The 13,125-nt window shown below is 43.6% G+C and overlaps 2 protein-coding genes across 13 annotated transcripts; one reads left to right on the top strand and one right to left on the bottom strand.

Moving 5' to 3' along the window:
• Positions 1-2,220: 2,220 nt before the first annotated feature.
• Positions 2,221-7,439, bottom strand: LOC120664092 (transcription factor IIIA-like). 5 transcript variants are annotated; one of them, XR_005670720.1, is made up of 9 exons: positions 7,303-7,391; positions 7,049-7,207; positions 6,817-6,960; positions 6,405-6,548; positions 4,007-4,150; positions 3,495-3,774; positions 3,029-3,264; positions 2,780-2,923; positions 2,221-2,674 (listed from the first exon to the last, which is right to left on the bottom strand). XR_005670720.1 is itself a non-coding variant. In XM_039943094.1 (7 exons), the coding sequence occupies exons 2-7, from the start codon at positions 7,205-7,207 to the stop codon at positions 2,510-2,512; spliced, it is 1,128 nt and encodes a 375-aa protein (XP_039799028.1). In that variant the 5' UTR covers positions 7,303-7,439; the 3' UTR covers positions 2,221-2,509. The 5 variants fall into 5 exon arrangements, 3 of the variants coding, with proteins under 3 accessions (XP_039799028.1, XP_039799029.1, XP_039799030.1); XR_005670721.1 differs by having other exon boundaries at positions 6,405-6,535; XM_039943094.1 differs by lacking the exons at positions 4,007-4,150; positions 6,405-6,548 and having other exon boundaries at positions 7,303-7,439.
• Positions 7,440-7,533: 94 nt separating this feature from the next.
• On the top strand, positions 7,534-13,003 carry LOC120664090 (thylakoid membrane protein TERC, chloroplastic-like). 8 transcript variants are annotated; one of them, XR_005670719.1, is made up of 16 exons: positions 7,534-7,845; positions 8,097-8,209; positions 8,285-8,361; positions 8,978-9,065; positions 9,146-9,226; positions 9,310-9,366; positions 9,675-9,756; positions 9,974-10,023; positions 10,271-10,327; positions 10,412-10,490; positions 10,680-10,738; positions 11,032-11,089; positions 11,231-11,359; positions 11,721-11,761; positions 12,144-12,196; positions 12,552-13,003. XR_005670719.1 is itself a non-coding variant. In XM_039943093.1 (14 exons), exons 1-13 carry the CDS (start codon positions 7,608-7,610, stop codon positions 11,335-11,337), a joined length of 1,146 nt encoding a protein of 381 aa, XP_039799027.1. In that variant the 5' UTR covers positions 7,534-7,607; the 3' UTR covers positions 11,338-11,359; positions 12,552-13,003. The 8 variants fall into 8 exon arrangements, 1 of the variants encoding a protein (XP_039799027.1); XR_005670714.1 differs by lacking the exon at positions 11,721-11,761; XR_005670716.1 differs by having other exon boundaries at positions 11,721-12,196.
• The last annotated feature ends 122 nt before the right edge of the window (positions 13,004-13,125 follow it).

The raw sequence follows: 13,125 nt of genomic DNA, 5'->3' as shown, positions 1-13,125 counted from the left end.
AGGATAATTTCCTTTACACTCAAAATTTAATTAGAGATCTGCACAAAGCAAAGAAAAAGGGACTCTTTTTGAAACTTGACATCGCAAAGGCATTTGATTCTGTCAGATGGGACTTCTTGATGGAGGTTCTTGAGCAATTCGGTTTTCAGCACAAATGGAGATCCTGGCTTTCAGCACTACTGTCTTCCAGTTCCACTGCAGTACTCCTAAATGGCTCCAAAGGCAGTTGGTTCAGACATTACAGGGGTTTGCGACAGGGAGACCCTCTCTCTCTCCTATGCTATTCATTATTGCAATGGAACCACTGCAGAAATTGTTTGACATTGCTGCTGCTCAAGGTTTACTCTCACCATTGGCAGGGCGTAATGCTAATTTAAGGGCAAGCCTCTATGCAGATGCTGCTGCAATATTTCTGAATCCAGTTAAAGAAGAAGTTCAGGTGGCAGCTGACTTGCTACAGATTTTTGCGCATGCATCAGGGCTATTTATTAATCAAAGCAAATGCGCGGTGTACCCAATAGCTTGTGAAGCAGTTAATCTAGAAGAGGTAATGCAGGGTTTTCCATGTCAGGTGAAAGGATTCCCATGTCAGTACTTGGGTTTACCTTTGAGATTACAGAAGCTTCGTAGAGTGGATGTGCAGCCAATCATTGATAAGGTGTCCAACCGGTTGGCAACTTGGAAAGCAAGGTTCTTGAATAAGGCAGCGAGATTGAAATTAGTGAACACCGTGCTATCGTCGATTCCAGTCTACTTTCTTACGGTGGTGGAACCCAAAAAATGGATGATCAAGAGGATTGATAAAATTAGAAGAGGCTTTCTATGGAGGGGCGTTTCTGAAGCAAAGGGAGGGCACTGCCTAGTGGCATGTGAAACAGTAAAACGGCCAAAACTCAAAGGTGGCTTGGGAGTTCTGGATTTGGAAAAATTTAGTCGAGCCCTACGGATCAGGTGGCTGTGGTACCAGTGGGTAGATCCTGATCGGCCTTGGGTTGGGTCTCCTGTACCATGTTCTGAAGTGGATAAGCAGCTTTTCAGATGTAGTACACAGGTAACTCTTGGCAATGGTCGCACTGCTTTGTTTTGGGAGTCACCATGGGGTGGTGGAAGGCCCCCCCAGAGATTTAGCGCCTCAGCTGTATAAGCTTGCTTGGAGGAAAGGTCTTGCAGTGAGGGAAGAAATAGGGAATCAAACCTGGACAAGAGGGCTATGGAGAATGTCCAATGCATCTGAAATTGCAGAATTTGTGGGTCTGTGGGACAGTGTACAAAGTGTGGTTTTCACTGAAGAAACGGATCAAATAACTTGGAAATGGACACCCAACGGCCAGTATACATCTAAGTCGGCATATGACATTCAATTTGCTGGATCATTCTGCACCTTTGATTCTTCGGCAATTTGGCAAGCTAAGGCAGAAGGGAAGCACCATTTTTTTGCCTGGTTGTTGGTCCACGGAAAAATACAAACAACAGACAATCTACTCGCTAAGGGAATAGCATGTGACCCTCTGTGTTCTCTCTGCAATCAGGAACCTGAGACGCCGGCTCACCTCTGCTTTCATTGCTGCTTTGCCCAGGAAGTTTGGTTTCTTGTCGGACAATGGACATAGGGCCTCATTCAGGTTGTCTGCTCCAGGATTGGTGGAACTCTATGATGCAAGGTAGAAGCACTCTCAACAGGAGACAGGCGGCGACGATTTCAATCTACACAGCCTGGAATATTTGGAATGAGAGAAACCGTAGAATTTTTCAGGTTTCATCACTGTTGCCGGTCGGAGTTCTTAATATGATCAAATTGGAAATGGAGATCCGACGGAGAGCGTGCGATGGAAGGAGTCCGCATAGTTCCTAATGTTATTTAAGAGCATTGTGTTTGAGTTAATTAGTTATTTATGTAATACAACAACTGTAATGTACCGCATTCTTCTTCTTATATGATCTGGCAGTGCTCCTGCCTTTAGTTCAAAAAAAAATGGAGCATGCTGAATTGCCCTTTGCTGGATCAGAAATCAACTTAAAAAGTGTCATGCGCAGTACTGTGCTCTTCAGTATGCTCCAGTTGTATACTTGTATGCTGGAGCTTGCAGTGCTTTCCCTATGCAGAATTGCAGAGATTTGCTGGAATGAAGTTGCAAATAATCCTATTTTGAATCCAGGATTCTCTGAAACAACAGGGGAAAAAAAGAGAGAGAGAGGGGGGGGGGGGGGGGGGGGCAAAGCTCACAGGAATTTGCATCGAACATGTTTCCAAGCTGTGCTGAAGGTTGAAGCATTTAAACATACATGATAAAATGATAACGATCTGCTACTCTTGCGCCTCAAATTCTAGTATGGCATATTGTATTTATATTGAGGATCTAATAATCCCTACCATGTCTGAATCCTATATAAATATCTAACATGTTGCTTTCCTCTGCCTATACATGCAAAGTAAATTACAGATATTTCAATTGAATGCCCAAAATATCTTGCGTGATTGCGTCTCTTCTCCCTTCGGGTCCTGGACGGATCAACCGGAGAGAAGCCATCTCAGATACTCAGTTCCATCAACATGAGCAGGTGCATCATCAGGAGCAGCTACCCTCTTCCGCATGAAAGTCTCGACAGATACGGGCTTTCTCTTTCGCCCCCCTGCTGAACGCAGTCGCTGTTCATCCGCCTCAACAAAATCACCCTGCAAACAAGTGGTGGGGAATCATAAACATCCCCAGGCAAGCTGCATTTCCAAAGGGAAGTGCCTAATTTATTTTTCAAAATTGTTATTGGCTATCCGTGTTACCTCAGTGTGCACATGAGCACTAGACTTCTCATGGATGTCCCTTACATGCTTGTAAGAAAACTTCTTGCCACACCCAGAGAATTGGCAAACGAAAGGTCGGCGCTGCTCATGGACCGCCTTAACATGCTTCTCCAAATTGGATTTCTGCAGTTCCAGGTTCACCAAGAATGAATAACAAAGTAATTTTGCTAATAAATTCGAGAGAACGAATCATAAGAGAATCAGGCAGTGCTAGATTACAAACCAAACCTTTGAAAATGAACATTTGCAGTCATCAAAGCGGCATTTGACCCTTTCAGTAATGCAGGAGCCTTCATGCATTTGGCGATGACGCTTAAAATTCCTCTTTAGTTGTTTAGTACCACAGACATCACACTGAACATGTTGATGGCAGGATTGGTTATGTGCTTTGAGGCATTCCACATTTGTAAAAGTTTTCATGCAGCCTGGTTCACAGCAGATAACCTCTGTGCAGTCCAGTTTGACTGCATCACATGAACCAAAAGTTCATCACGACAAAGAGAACTTTGGTAATTAGCGATTACAGAGAGTTCACATTGGTAAAGTTGACTCAAAGGGATGGAATAGACTATAACTTCCTACATCCAATCCAAGTAAAATCAATAAACTATAAAATTTCATTGGGCGTTGCAAAAGTGCGCTATTTGGAGTCAGTATCAGAAAAATGGAAATGGTTGTAAAGCGAGTTTCTTACCATGTGATTCTTCGTGCTTTTTTAACTTGGAAGCATATTTGAAAGTCTTCCCACAGTTAACCTCCGGACAAATGAATTCCTTCTTGCTTTCACAAGGAGAACCATCTTTATGGATTTCCTGGACATGTCTCTGCATATTACCCTTGATATTGAACTTACAGTCGCATCCTTCGATGGGGCACACAAATAGTTTCCCTTGATGAGTAAGTAGATGTCTGTTCAAATGGTCCTTTCTGCTATAACTTAAGGGACAACCATCTACATGGCAAACAAAGGGTCTCTGCAATAGTGTTCAGAATGCATACATCAATATAGTGCACAAAGTAAGGTTTACTAGAAATAATGTAATAGCGCTGCAAATGGTACCACAGAGGGGCATGCTACGGCAGGATCCTTAAGTATCTTGAAATACATAGAAAGTACAGTTATAAAGCACATGTAAATAACAACAGCAAGCACAAAAGGGAAAATGGAAGATCTTAGAATAAGCAGGTCGAAATAAATGAGCAAACCTGAAGAAGCGTGTGAATAAGGCACTCTTGATGGAGCTTCTCAGAACAGTCTCCCGATCCTGATACTAGTCCATTCAAGACCTTATCGCATTTTGGAGTTCTTTGGGATCCAATGCTTCACGCTTTTATATCTCACTTGGTAGTCTGCAGAAATCAGAGAATCAAATGCCATACAACAATCCAACCAAAAGCAGAGCCAATTGGCAACTACTCCCTCCGTCCCGAAATAAGTTCACTTCTAGGTTTGAGGTGAAGAGATCAATGTTGTTGACAAATTACATATAGCCCTTTGTAAAGGTGTAATCACTACACTTTGGGACAAGAGAAAGTAGAAAAAAGACAACTAGAGTTAGGTTGTCTCATATCTAAGCAAGCCTGTGGAGGAGGTGCTCCCGGCGTGGAGCTCCTGTACAAGAGTTTGGCTTCCGTACTTCTTCGTCTCCGGCAAGCGGTGAAGGTACGAGGCCTTTGCCTTGAGGCTGCAGAGCAGGATACGGGTTCCGTGGAGGGTCGGAGGATGGACCAAGCTCGTGCTTCCCTTGACGGCGGAGGTCGTCGACGGCGAGTAGCGGTCCAAGATCGGAGGAGCTTGGGGTGCGACCCCGGTCGATGGGCTATCGGCGAAGCCTTCATCTCATCCGTGTGGGTGAGTGCCTACTGCGACTCTTCAAAGCCATGTGGCGATCTATGATACGCGGATACTTCGCAAAACTCACGTACCGGTATCGAATACCCGTACTCCACGGATACTCCCGGATACGTATCCCGTAAGTATCAGACTATTTAGGTATTTTCAAATAATAAAAATAAATCGGATACTCATGGAATACCTGTCCGATACCTTCAAACCCTAACAACACCACTCAATCGCTTCGTATAAAGGTCCTCCGTTCAGCTGTGCCACCCTCTCATCCCCACTCGCGCAGCCGCAGGCCCGCAGCAGCCTCGCACGGCTCCCTTGCCGTCACCGCCGCTCGGCCACCCGCCCACGCCTCCTCCTGCTCCTTCCCTGCTGCTCATCGCTCCCTTGCCGTCACCACCGCCCGGCCACCCGCCCGTGCCTCCTCCTGCTCCTTCCCCATCGCTCGTTGCTCCCTTGCCGTCACCTCCGCCCGCCCACCCGTCCGTGCCTCCTACTGCTCCAGCGGCTGCGTGGCCTGTCCAGACAGAGGCCCGCACATCTGTTAAAGCACTATTTAGGGTGGTGCTGCGCTGCTGGAGCTCGCCGCTGGCGGGCCGCCACGGCCGCCAAAGCGCGCCTCTGGACGGCCCGCGCGACCGCTAGAGAGGGAGAGGATGAGCCGCGGCCTTCGGAGAGGGAGAGGAGGAGCCGCGGCCGCCGGAGTTGGCCGCTACACAGAGAAAGAGAAAGAGAGTGCCGGAGGTTGGGGAAGAAGATGACCCCATTCGTGGAACAGACGAACAGGTAAGATAAAGTTGGTTCTTTTTTCCTTTGCCCCTTCCCTTTTCTAATAATTATAGAACATATGAATATATGAGTTTACGACGCATTATAGTCCCTGGAACTTCTATTTTCTCACATTCTAGTTCCTGAAACTTTTATTTATTTTTATTTTTTATATATATTGGCGTATCCCCGTATCCTTATTTTTGAAAAAAATGGCGTATCGGAGTATCCCCGTATCGCGTACCGGTATCCGTATCCGCGTATCCGGGCAACATAGGTGGCGATATGGTTCCTCCTGATCTAGTAAGGAAGACGGCGAACCGGCGACTTCCGGTGGCTTCCGGCGGTGGCCGGCGGGAGCAGGTTCGGCAAGATTGGAGGTGTGGAAGGTCCTAGGGTCTTCAATGTAATTTTGTGGTTTGTTAGGGGTCTTTCTGCAAAATTCCTGCTGTCTGTATCCTTTTTGGATGTACCTGTACTTGTACGCATATTTGTACGGTTTTCTTAACATCAATACAGGTATGTCTTGATAAAAAAAAAGGTGCACTTATTTTGGGACAAATTTTGAACTCTAGAAGTGCATATGTTATGGGATGGAGGGGGTACTACTTATCCAAGCACCTCAAATTCAAGTGATAATTAATTTGGATCTAGGATGAAATATATTATTTCCACTAAAAGACATCGAGATTGGATTGTTTCAGTAAACACATAAAACTAAAGTTCAGAATATATTGACTTCACACAAGAAATTGTGTTGCCGTATTTGTATTACAATTTTATTGTGAGAAGACCATAGAGTGGTGATGGCTAGATATACACAAATGGGGTTGCAGCGTCAACCTATCAATTATCAAATATGACTAATAAGGTAGACACATGACTCCCTGAAAATGACATTCCATGCTGAGACTGGACCTTTAGCATATCCCGTGCAATATGAACAGAAGGAACAAACAGCACGCAGCTCAGAACAGAAGAGACAACCACCTGAAGAATAGCGTGAAAGAGGCACTCTTGATGGAGCTTCTCAGGAGGGTCTCCCCATCCCGATACTAGTCCATTCAAGCCCATCTCGCATTTTGGAGTTCTTTGGGATCCAATGCTTCACACATCCATGTCTGAACAAATAGACTGCAAAAATCAGCATAATTAATAATTGACGGAACAAACTACCATACACCACAACCCAACAAGGAACCATACAGAGCCAAATGGAAACTACCAAGACATCCACAGAATCAACTGTTAAAACAGGCCGGTAGCAACCACAAAAGAAGAGCCTGCAGTTTTCATTTTGGCCTTCTATTGTAGAGAATGTTCATCGGATAATGAATCAGATGAACATTATTAGCCCAAGCATCCATAAAGCACATACTACAACTCAACATAAGCCAGATACCTCGAGTGAATGGCTCTGCATGTGCTGCTTCAGATGGGCCGGCTTCTTGAACCTCATGCCACACTCTTTGCAGTCATGGCTGACCTCCTTGCGCGAAGCACATTTTCCTCCTTCCTGGTAATCCTCCAGACCATCCACTTCATCCTACAGAGCAGAAGTATTACTCCAATCACAAAGGAAACACACATCTGGAGCGTAAAACAAGTGACGGTGCCATGAGCAGGACCACTACCTTGTGGCTCTGGAGGACATGGGCGCGGATCAAACTCTTCTTGGACCGAACCACGCCGCAGAACTCGCATTTGTACCGACGTATATCCCTCCGCGGCGCCCCCGCCCTCGCCGCCGTGGTCGCGCCATCACCGCCGCCAGTCTCTGCCCCATCCCCCATCTGTCCAACCCCAAAAATCACACCGAAATAAATGGAAAATCAGCAGAGATTCGGAGGATTAGCGCCTCGTGCAACATCAATCGGAGGAAACCAACCTCGAATCGCGGAGGAAACCGGGGAATCAACAGGATCGCGCGGCGTCGAGAGGTAGCTAGCCGCGGCGCAAGACAAGAGAGAAACCCTCGGCTCGCGGATGCGTTCCAGTAGGAAGCGAGACCAACAAGAGAGGCTTAACGGGTTCCCGTTGGTTTAACAGGTTACGGATCACACTCCGGGCCCGCACGTGCGCTCCGTTTCGGTGGCTGACTTCCCACCCGCTGTGGCTGAGCTTGCGGCCGTACGCTTCCGAGCTCCACGCGTCTCAGGCTCTCAGCTCGCCCGACCGACCTCGTCGCCGGCGATGGCTTCCGCGGTGGCCGCTTCGACCGCCACGCGGTTCCTCCCGCAGCTTGGGGCCCCGCGGCTGCGTCCCGCACGCGTGGCGCTCCTTCCGTCGCCGCTCCCATGGCGGCCTCTCGCGGTCACGGTGGCCGCCGCGTCGCGGCGTCCTCGGGATGGGGAAGGCGGGGGGCGGGGGAGAACGCGGAGGCGGCGCGCCAGGGGTGCGGAGCAGGAGGAAGGCGTCTCACTCAGCTCCGGTGAGCCGCTCCCCCGCCTTCTCCTTCTCGCTGCTCAATCCCTTCCCTCGGCCAGGGGCGCATGCTTCGGTTGCAACATTAGAAATGCGCTATTACTTCTGGAAAAATCGAGAACCTTATGAAGTCAGGTTCTTCAGAAAGTCGATTTTACAGTGGTCACTCATAGTCCAGAAGAAGCTGCCCGCTGAGTTTATTTGTGGTGGTTTCATGAAATCCCTTTCTGATGGCTGACTATGGATACGTATATGCAGAAAAGGACACAGTAAATTCTACTCCAGGTGCTCAAACCAGCAAGGACACGGAGCTTGTACCAGAGTCCAGCATGACCGGGAAAGGTTCGGCCATTAGAAGGGTCACACTGGTGGTGAGTTTCGTTTATCCATAATATTCCTGATAAAGTTAATTCTGTACATGGAGTTGATATATTGGGTTGGTGCAGATTCTTGCTGCAGTGCTTTTTGGAATTAGCATTGCTTTGAGGGATGGAGCTGAAAAGGCATCGGAGTATTTTGCTGGGTGTGTGATATGTGTATCTTGTGATCTTTAACATCAGCACTGGTTTACAAAATGGTTATAAGTTTTGCTCCCTTTTGCATTAGGATTTTCAGGATCATATATGAATAACAGCCCATTTTTGAGAAGCATGCAACACTGCATCATAGCTTTAGCTTGAGTTTGCTATGGAATGGATCCTCCATTATTTTGTGCAAGTTAGTTTAGTTAGTTACTTCTGAACTAATTATACATCTAGGCGTATTGCTGTTTCCATATTCCAATATCACTCTTTTAAACACTACTAATTTGGATAATTGAAGATGAGTTTTCCATTGTATTAAATTTTATATAAAAAGACCGATCATAACCGTAGTTGTCAAAATCTTGATTCTGTCTTGTGATTTTACAACATTACGATCTTATTTTATTCGGTTGATTTTACGATCTTGTTCAGTACAATCTTTGATTTTACAATACTAGGTAGTTATGATCTTACAACTTGCGATCCTACCGTTTGAATTCCCATCCGAAATTCCGAATATCTGTTTCAGGATCACGATTTTAACAACGTGGACCATGGAAATGCATTCCCTAAACTCTATACACAACAATATAATCTTGTCCTTTTATGTAACAGGTATTTATTGGAACAGAGTTTGTCGGTGGACAATCTCTTTGTTTTTGTTCTGGTTTTTAAGTATTTCAAAGTGCCAAAGGAATACCAGGTATGCTTAATAGCTATTCTGCAGTTAAGGTTCAAGTGTACCTTGTAACTTTTCTCACCATTTCAAATATCTGAAACAAGAACCGAGTACTTTCTTATGGTATTGCTGGAGCAGTTGTCTTTCGGGTTGTGATGATCATCCTTGGAGTAGCTACCATTCAGGTTGATTGTTCTCTCATGCTAACGCTGGTTATGTTTTTGTTATTGTATTATATTAGCTGTTACAATATTCTCATGTTCTGTAGAAATTTGAGGCGGTGAACCTGCTGTTGGCTTTGATCCTACTATTCACTTCTTACAAGGTAAGACTGTTCATTTCCTGAAAATTGATGGGGCACACTAACCCTTTTAGTAACTTTCGTTGTTTTCCTTTGTTTTTAGCATTAACATAATAGTGGTTAGCATGCGCTGTTAACTTCATGAGACTGGTGAGCTCATAAGTTTTTTGTTTCCTGTAAAGTTACCCTTTGTGGAAAAAGCAAAGTCCTGTTTCCACTTTTTTGGATGTTGGAAAGGCTCTTCAAGACAGTCACACAAAGTTTCATTAAATAGCTTCAAGATATTAAGTAAGGGCCATGACACTGATACTGTAGTATTAACATAATGGCAGCTATTTGCTGGAGAAGAAGAAGAATCTGATCTATCCGATAACTTCATTGTGAAAACATGCCAAAAGTTCATTCCAGTCACTGGTATGATTTCAGTGTTCCTTACCATTCTGCTATTTAGGTTATTAAAATGCTCCACTGTCCACTCCAGATTATAGGCATAATGATCAGCTTCTCACCCAAATTCTTGAATTAGATATCTTAGGAATTGGAACTACATATTTTCACCAGTCAAGATTATTCACTTGCAATGCATAGTGTGTAGATGAACATGAACTCATTCCTCTGTCTCCCTTTTCAGATTATTATGATGATGACCGGTTTTTCACTAGTCAAGATGGCTTATGGAAAGTAAGTGTTGTCCGTTTAAGATGGATAATTTACTAAAGCTATATGGAAACATGGAACTTTTATGCATTCCCCATTGTTTTAGTGTGTTACTGTTTCAGCATCCATGGCTATGCTTCTGTGTACAACAACATAGATGCTTAGCTGGATGGATAATTTCATGGAATTGTTTTATATCCAATTCTTCATACGGTATTGATGTTCTATATGTTCCTGAAGATGTGGTACTTTTTTTGCTTAATATCTGCAGGCCACACCATTACTCTTGACTTTGGCAGTGATTGAGCTGAGTGATATTGCTTTCGCTGTAGGTTCTTTCCTGTGCTATTTCATGCACTTTCTTCTCTATTTATAACCTCCAATTGTAAGGATTAACATTTGTGTTCCACAGATTGACTCAATACCAGCAGTCTTCGGCGTCACAAGGGATCCACTTATAATACTATCATCAAATATTTTTGCCATTTCTGGTAAAAATCCAGTCTGTTTGCTTTTGGTATACAACTATTAGCATTCGTAGCTTAAAAGTTTCACAAGAACTACATCTGCCCTAGTGGTGGGTTTGCTGTCTGCTTGGTCAAAATCTTGTGTATATTTCATTTTTTTCTGCACTTCCATACAATGTCGAGAGTTAACCTGATGGAACTATTACCATGTAGGTTTGCGGTCACTGTATGTTCTCATTTCTGAAAGCATGGCCGAATTGGAGTATCTACAGGTGAATATTGCAAGGTTTCTTGTGTTATTTCCCTTCTAATTTTGAATAATTAGATATTATTTATTTCCTTCTGTTGTTATCTTACAGTAGAACAAACAAATCATTTAATTTTACATCATTCAATGTGAAAATTAGGTACATGCTAGTGGTAACTGATGGTATTGGATTATTGTTGTTAACTTTTGAACCTCCTGTATTGTTTGCGATTGTGAATGGTCGATGAGTAAAGAGGTTCATATATTACTCTATTATCTGAATGTACCGCTTACTGCTATTGGCAATTTGTTCTGCAGCCTGCTATTGGTATCGTTTTGGGCTTCATAGGGACAAAGATGATCTTTGACTTTTTTGGTAAGTCAATTAGAACCATCAACTAGTTCTTATTTTCTTACATTAATATTCATTATTCACCAAATGTTTTAATCTCTCTGGATATTACTGGCTTTTAAGTGCTTTTCATCTCATTTAATTATGGGTTTCTACTTATGGTAGGTTATCATATTCCAACAGAAGGTTCGCTTGCTATTGTTACCACCTGTCTTAGCGGAGGTGTCATATTAAGTCTTAGGAAAGTATCAAAAGAGGAGGGGGACAAGTAGACAAATGCAACGACCCGCGCAGGTAAAAGGAATGGATCAGCTTGTTGCATTTTCTGACCGATAGTCAAGCTATGAAAGAAAGGTAACGAACACTTAGAAGCCAGGTAAAAACATGCCCTTTTTCACAAAACTAACTACTTGTATTAAAAATCTAACCAGACAGAATATCTTGTAACCCAAATATGTAGTCTCAACTAAATGCTTTGTGCCTTTGTTCATTTAAATAGCTTAAATAGCCTCTTTATTTTCTAAATTGGAGGTAAAGTTAAGGGCCACCAATAATGAGGAAATATACTGATTGCCAAGGCTGCCACAGGATTGGGCTCTCAAGGGGCTCCCATTTGTTTAATAGGATCTGACCATGAAACCATCCAGTTCCACAGGTTAGCTACACAAGTCATATTGCCTGTAATGCCTCCACAAGGTTTGCCCCATTGATCTGGTCAGATGCTATTGGTAACAGGCTTACCTAAAGAGTGTACTTTTATGATAACCTCGCCAAGCTTTGTGCAGCTCTGCGAAAGCTTAAGTGCAGTTTTGTGTTAGTTTGCGCTCATACATCATGTTGTTCTGGAATTTTGAGCTTGACAAAAGTAAGGAGGCTTCTCAAGGTGGTTCAGCTTGAGCTCGTGTTAGGGTTGAATATCATTGCTTTTTATCGAATTCTAACCATCATCATGCTGAAACCCCTGCATCACCTCATGTAAAGCATCAGACTGCAAATACCCATAACATTTTTTTTGTTTATCACAAATTCCGGATGTAGATTCTATACTGTCCTTTAAACATCACCATTCTGATTGCAGTGACCAAGAATCATGTCAAGTATCAATCATGTTTGAAACTGACGAGGACTTAGGTAAATTATCATTGCTCATAGTTCTACTGAATTTCTTTTCTGCCTTTTCTCCCCCTGTGTTTTTGGCTTTTCTGATCATCAGATCCGTCCGTTTTCTTTTGAGATGTTCAGACTTCATATCCATATGTAGTTATCATTTCATTCAAGTCCATTAGTTATTTCTTAAATGGTGCATCATTCATGTCGTGTGTTTTTTAAATTTCGTTGAATATTCATGTCATGAATTGTAAAAGGGTCCCAAGGAATTATCCTACATTCCTCTTTATCAGGCCTTGCAGAATGGAAATTGTTTTTCTGTTTCTACATACACTGGTACAGTGGCACTTACATCCAAACTACTCTTCCCATGATGCAGTGTACTTCATTCACTGTTCATGTTTCGAAGTAGGAGGCCTTGAAGACATTTGCAATTCACGTAACACCCTTGTTGCAGTAGTGATAGCCTCCACTACCTAACTGACTTGGAAGTTGGAAGCAGTTCAGCGGACGGCTGTATGTTACCTCAGTATAAAATGACAGATGCAATCAGGACATGATATTGGTGTCTGATCCTGATCTGGAAGTTCCATGACCTTGGTTCTGAACCAAAAGGTTTTGGGTGGTGGCCAATCAAAGACTGCAGGGTGAAAACATAGGAATCCTGTCCTTGTAGTGTCTGTTGCTTGTTAAGCTAGCACATAGAGTACATTCTGAACATGATGGGCAATGCCTACAATTTACAGTGTTGTAAACAATAGTATGCTCCAGCTATACATTACTACAATATGAAATTTTATCAGTATATTTCATCCTTGTAGTTAATGCTTCTGACCTGAGGTGTCAAATGAATTTATTCCCTATGCATGCAGTATATCTAGAATATTCTGAAATTCAGCCTCTCCAGCATAGTGCCCCCTCAGATGCAGGAACTCTGGTATTTGGAACAAGCT

Source organism: Panicum virgatum, chromosome 3N (genome assembly GCF_016808335.1).
Source record: "Panicum virgatum strain AP13 chromosome 3N, P.virgatum_v5, whole genome shotgun sequence".
Classification (NCBI taxonomy): domain Eukaryota; kingdom Viridiplantae; phylum Streptophyta; class Magnoliopsida; order Poales; family Poaceae; genus Panicum; species Panicum virgatum.
Note: the sequence above shows the minus strand (reverse complement) of the source record. Positions and strands in the feature narration are given on the sequence as shown.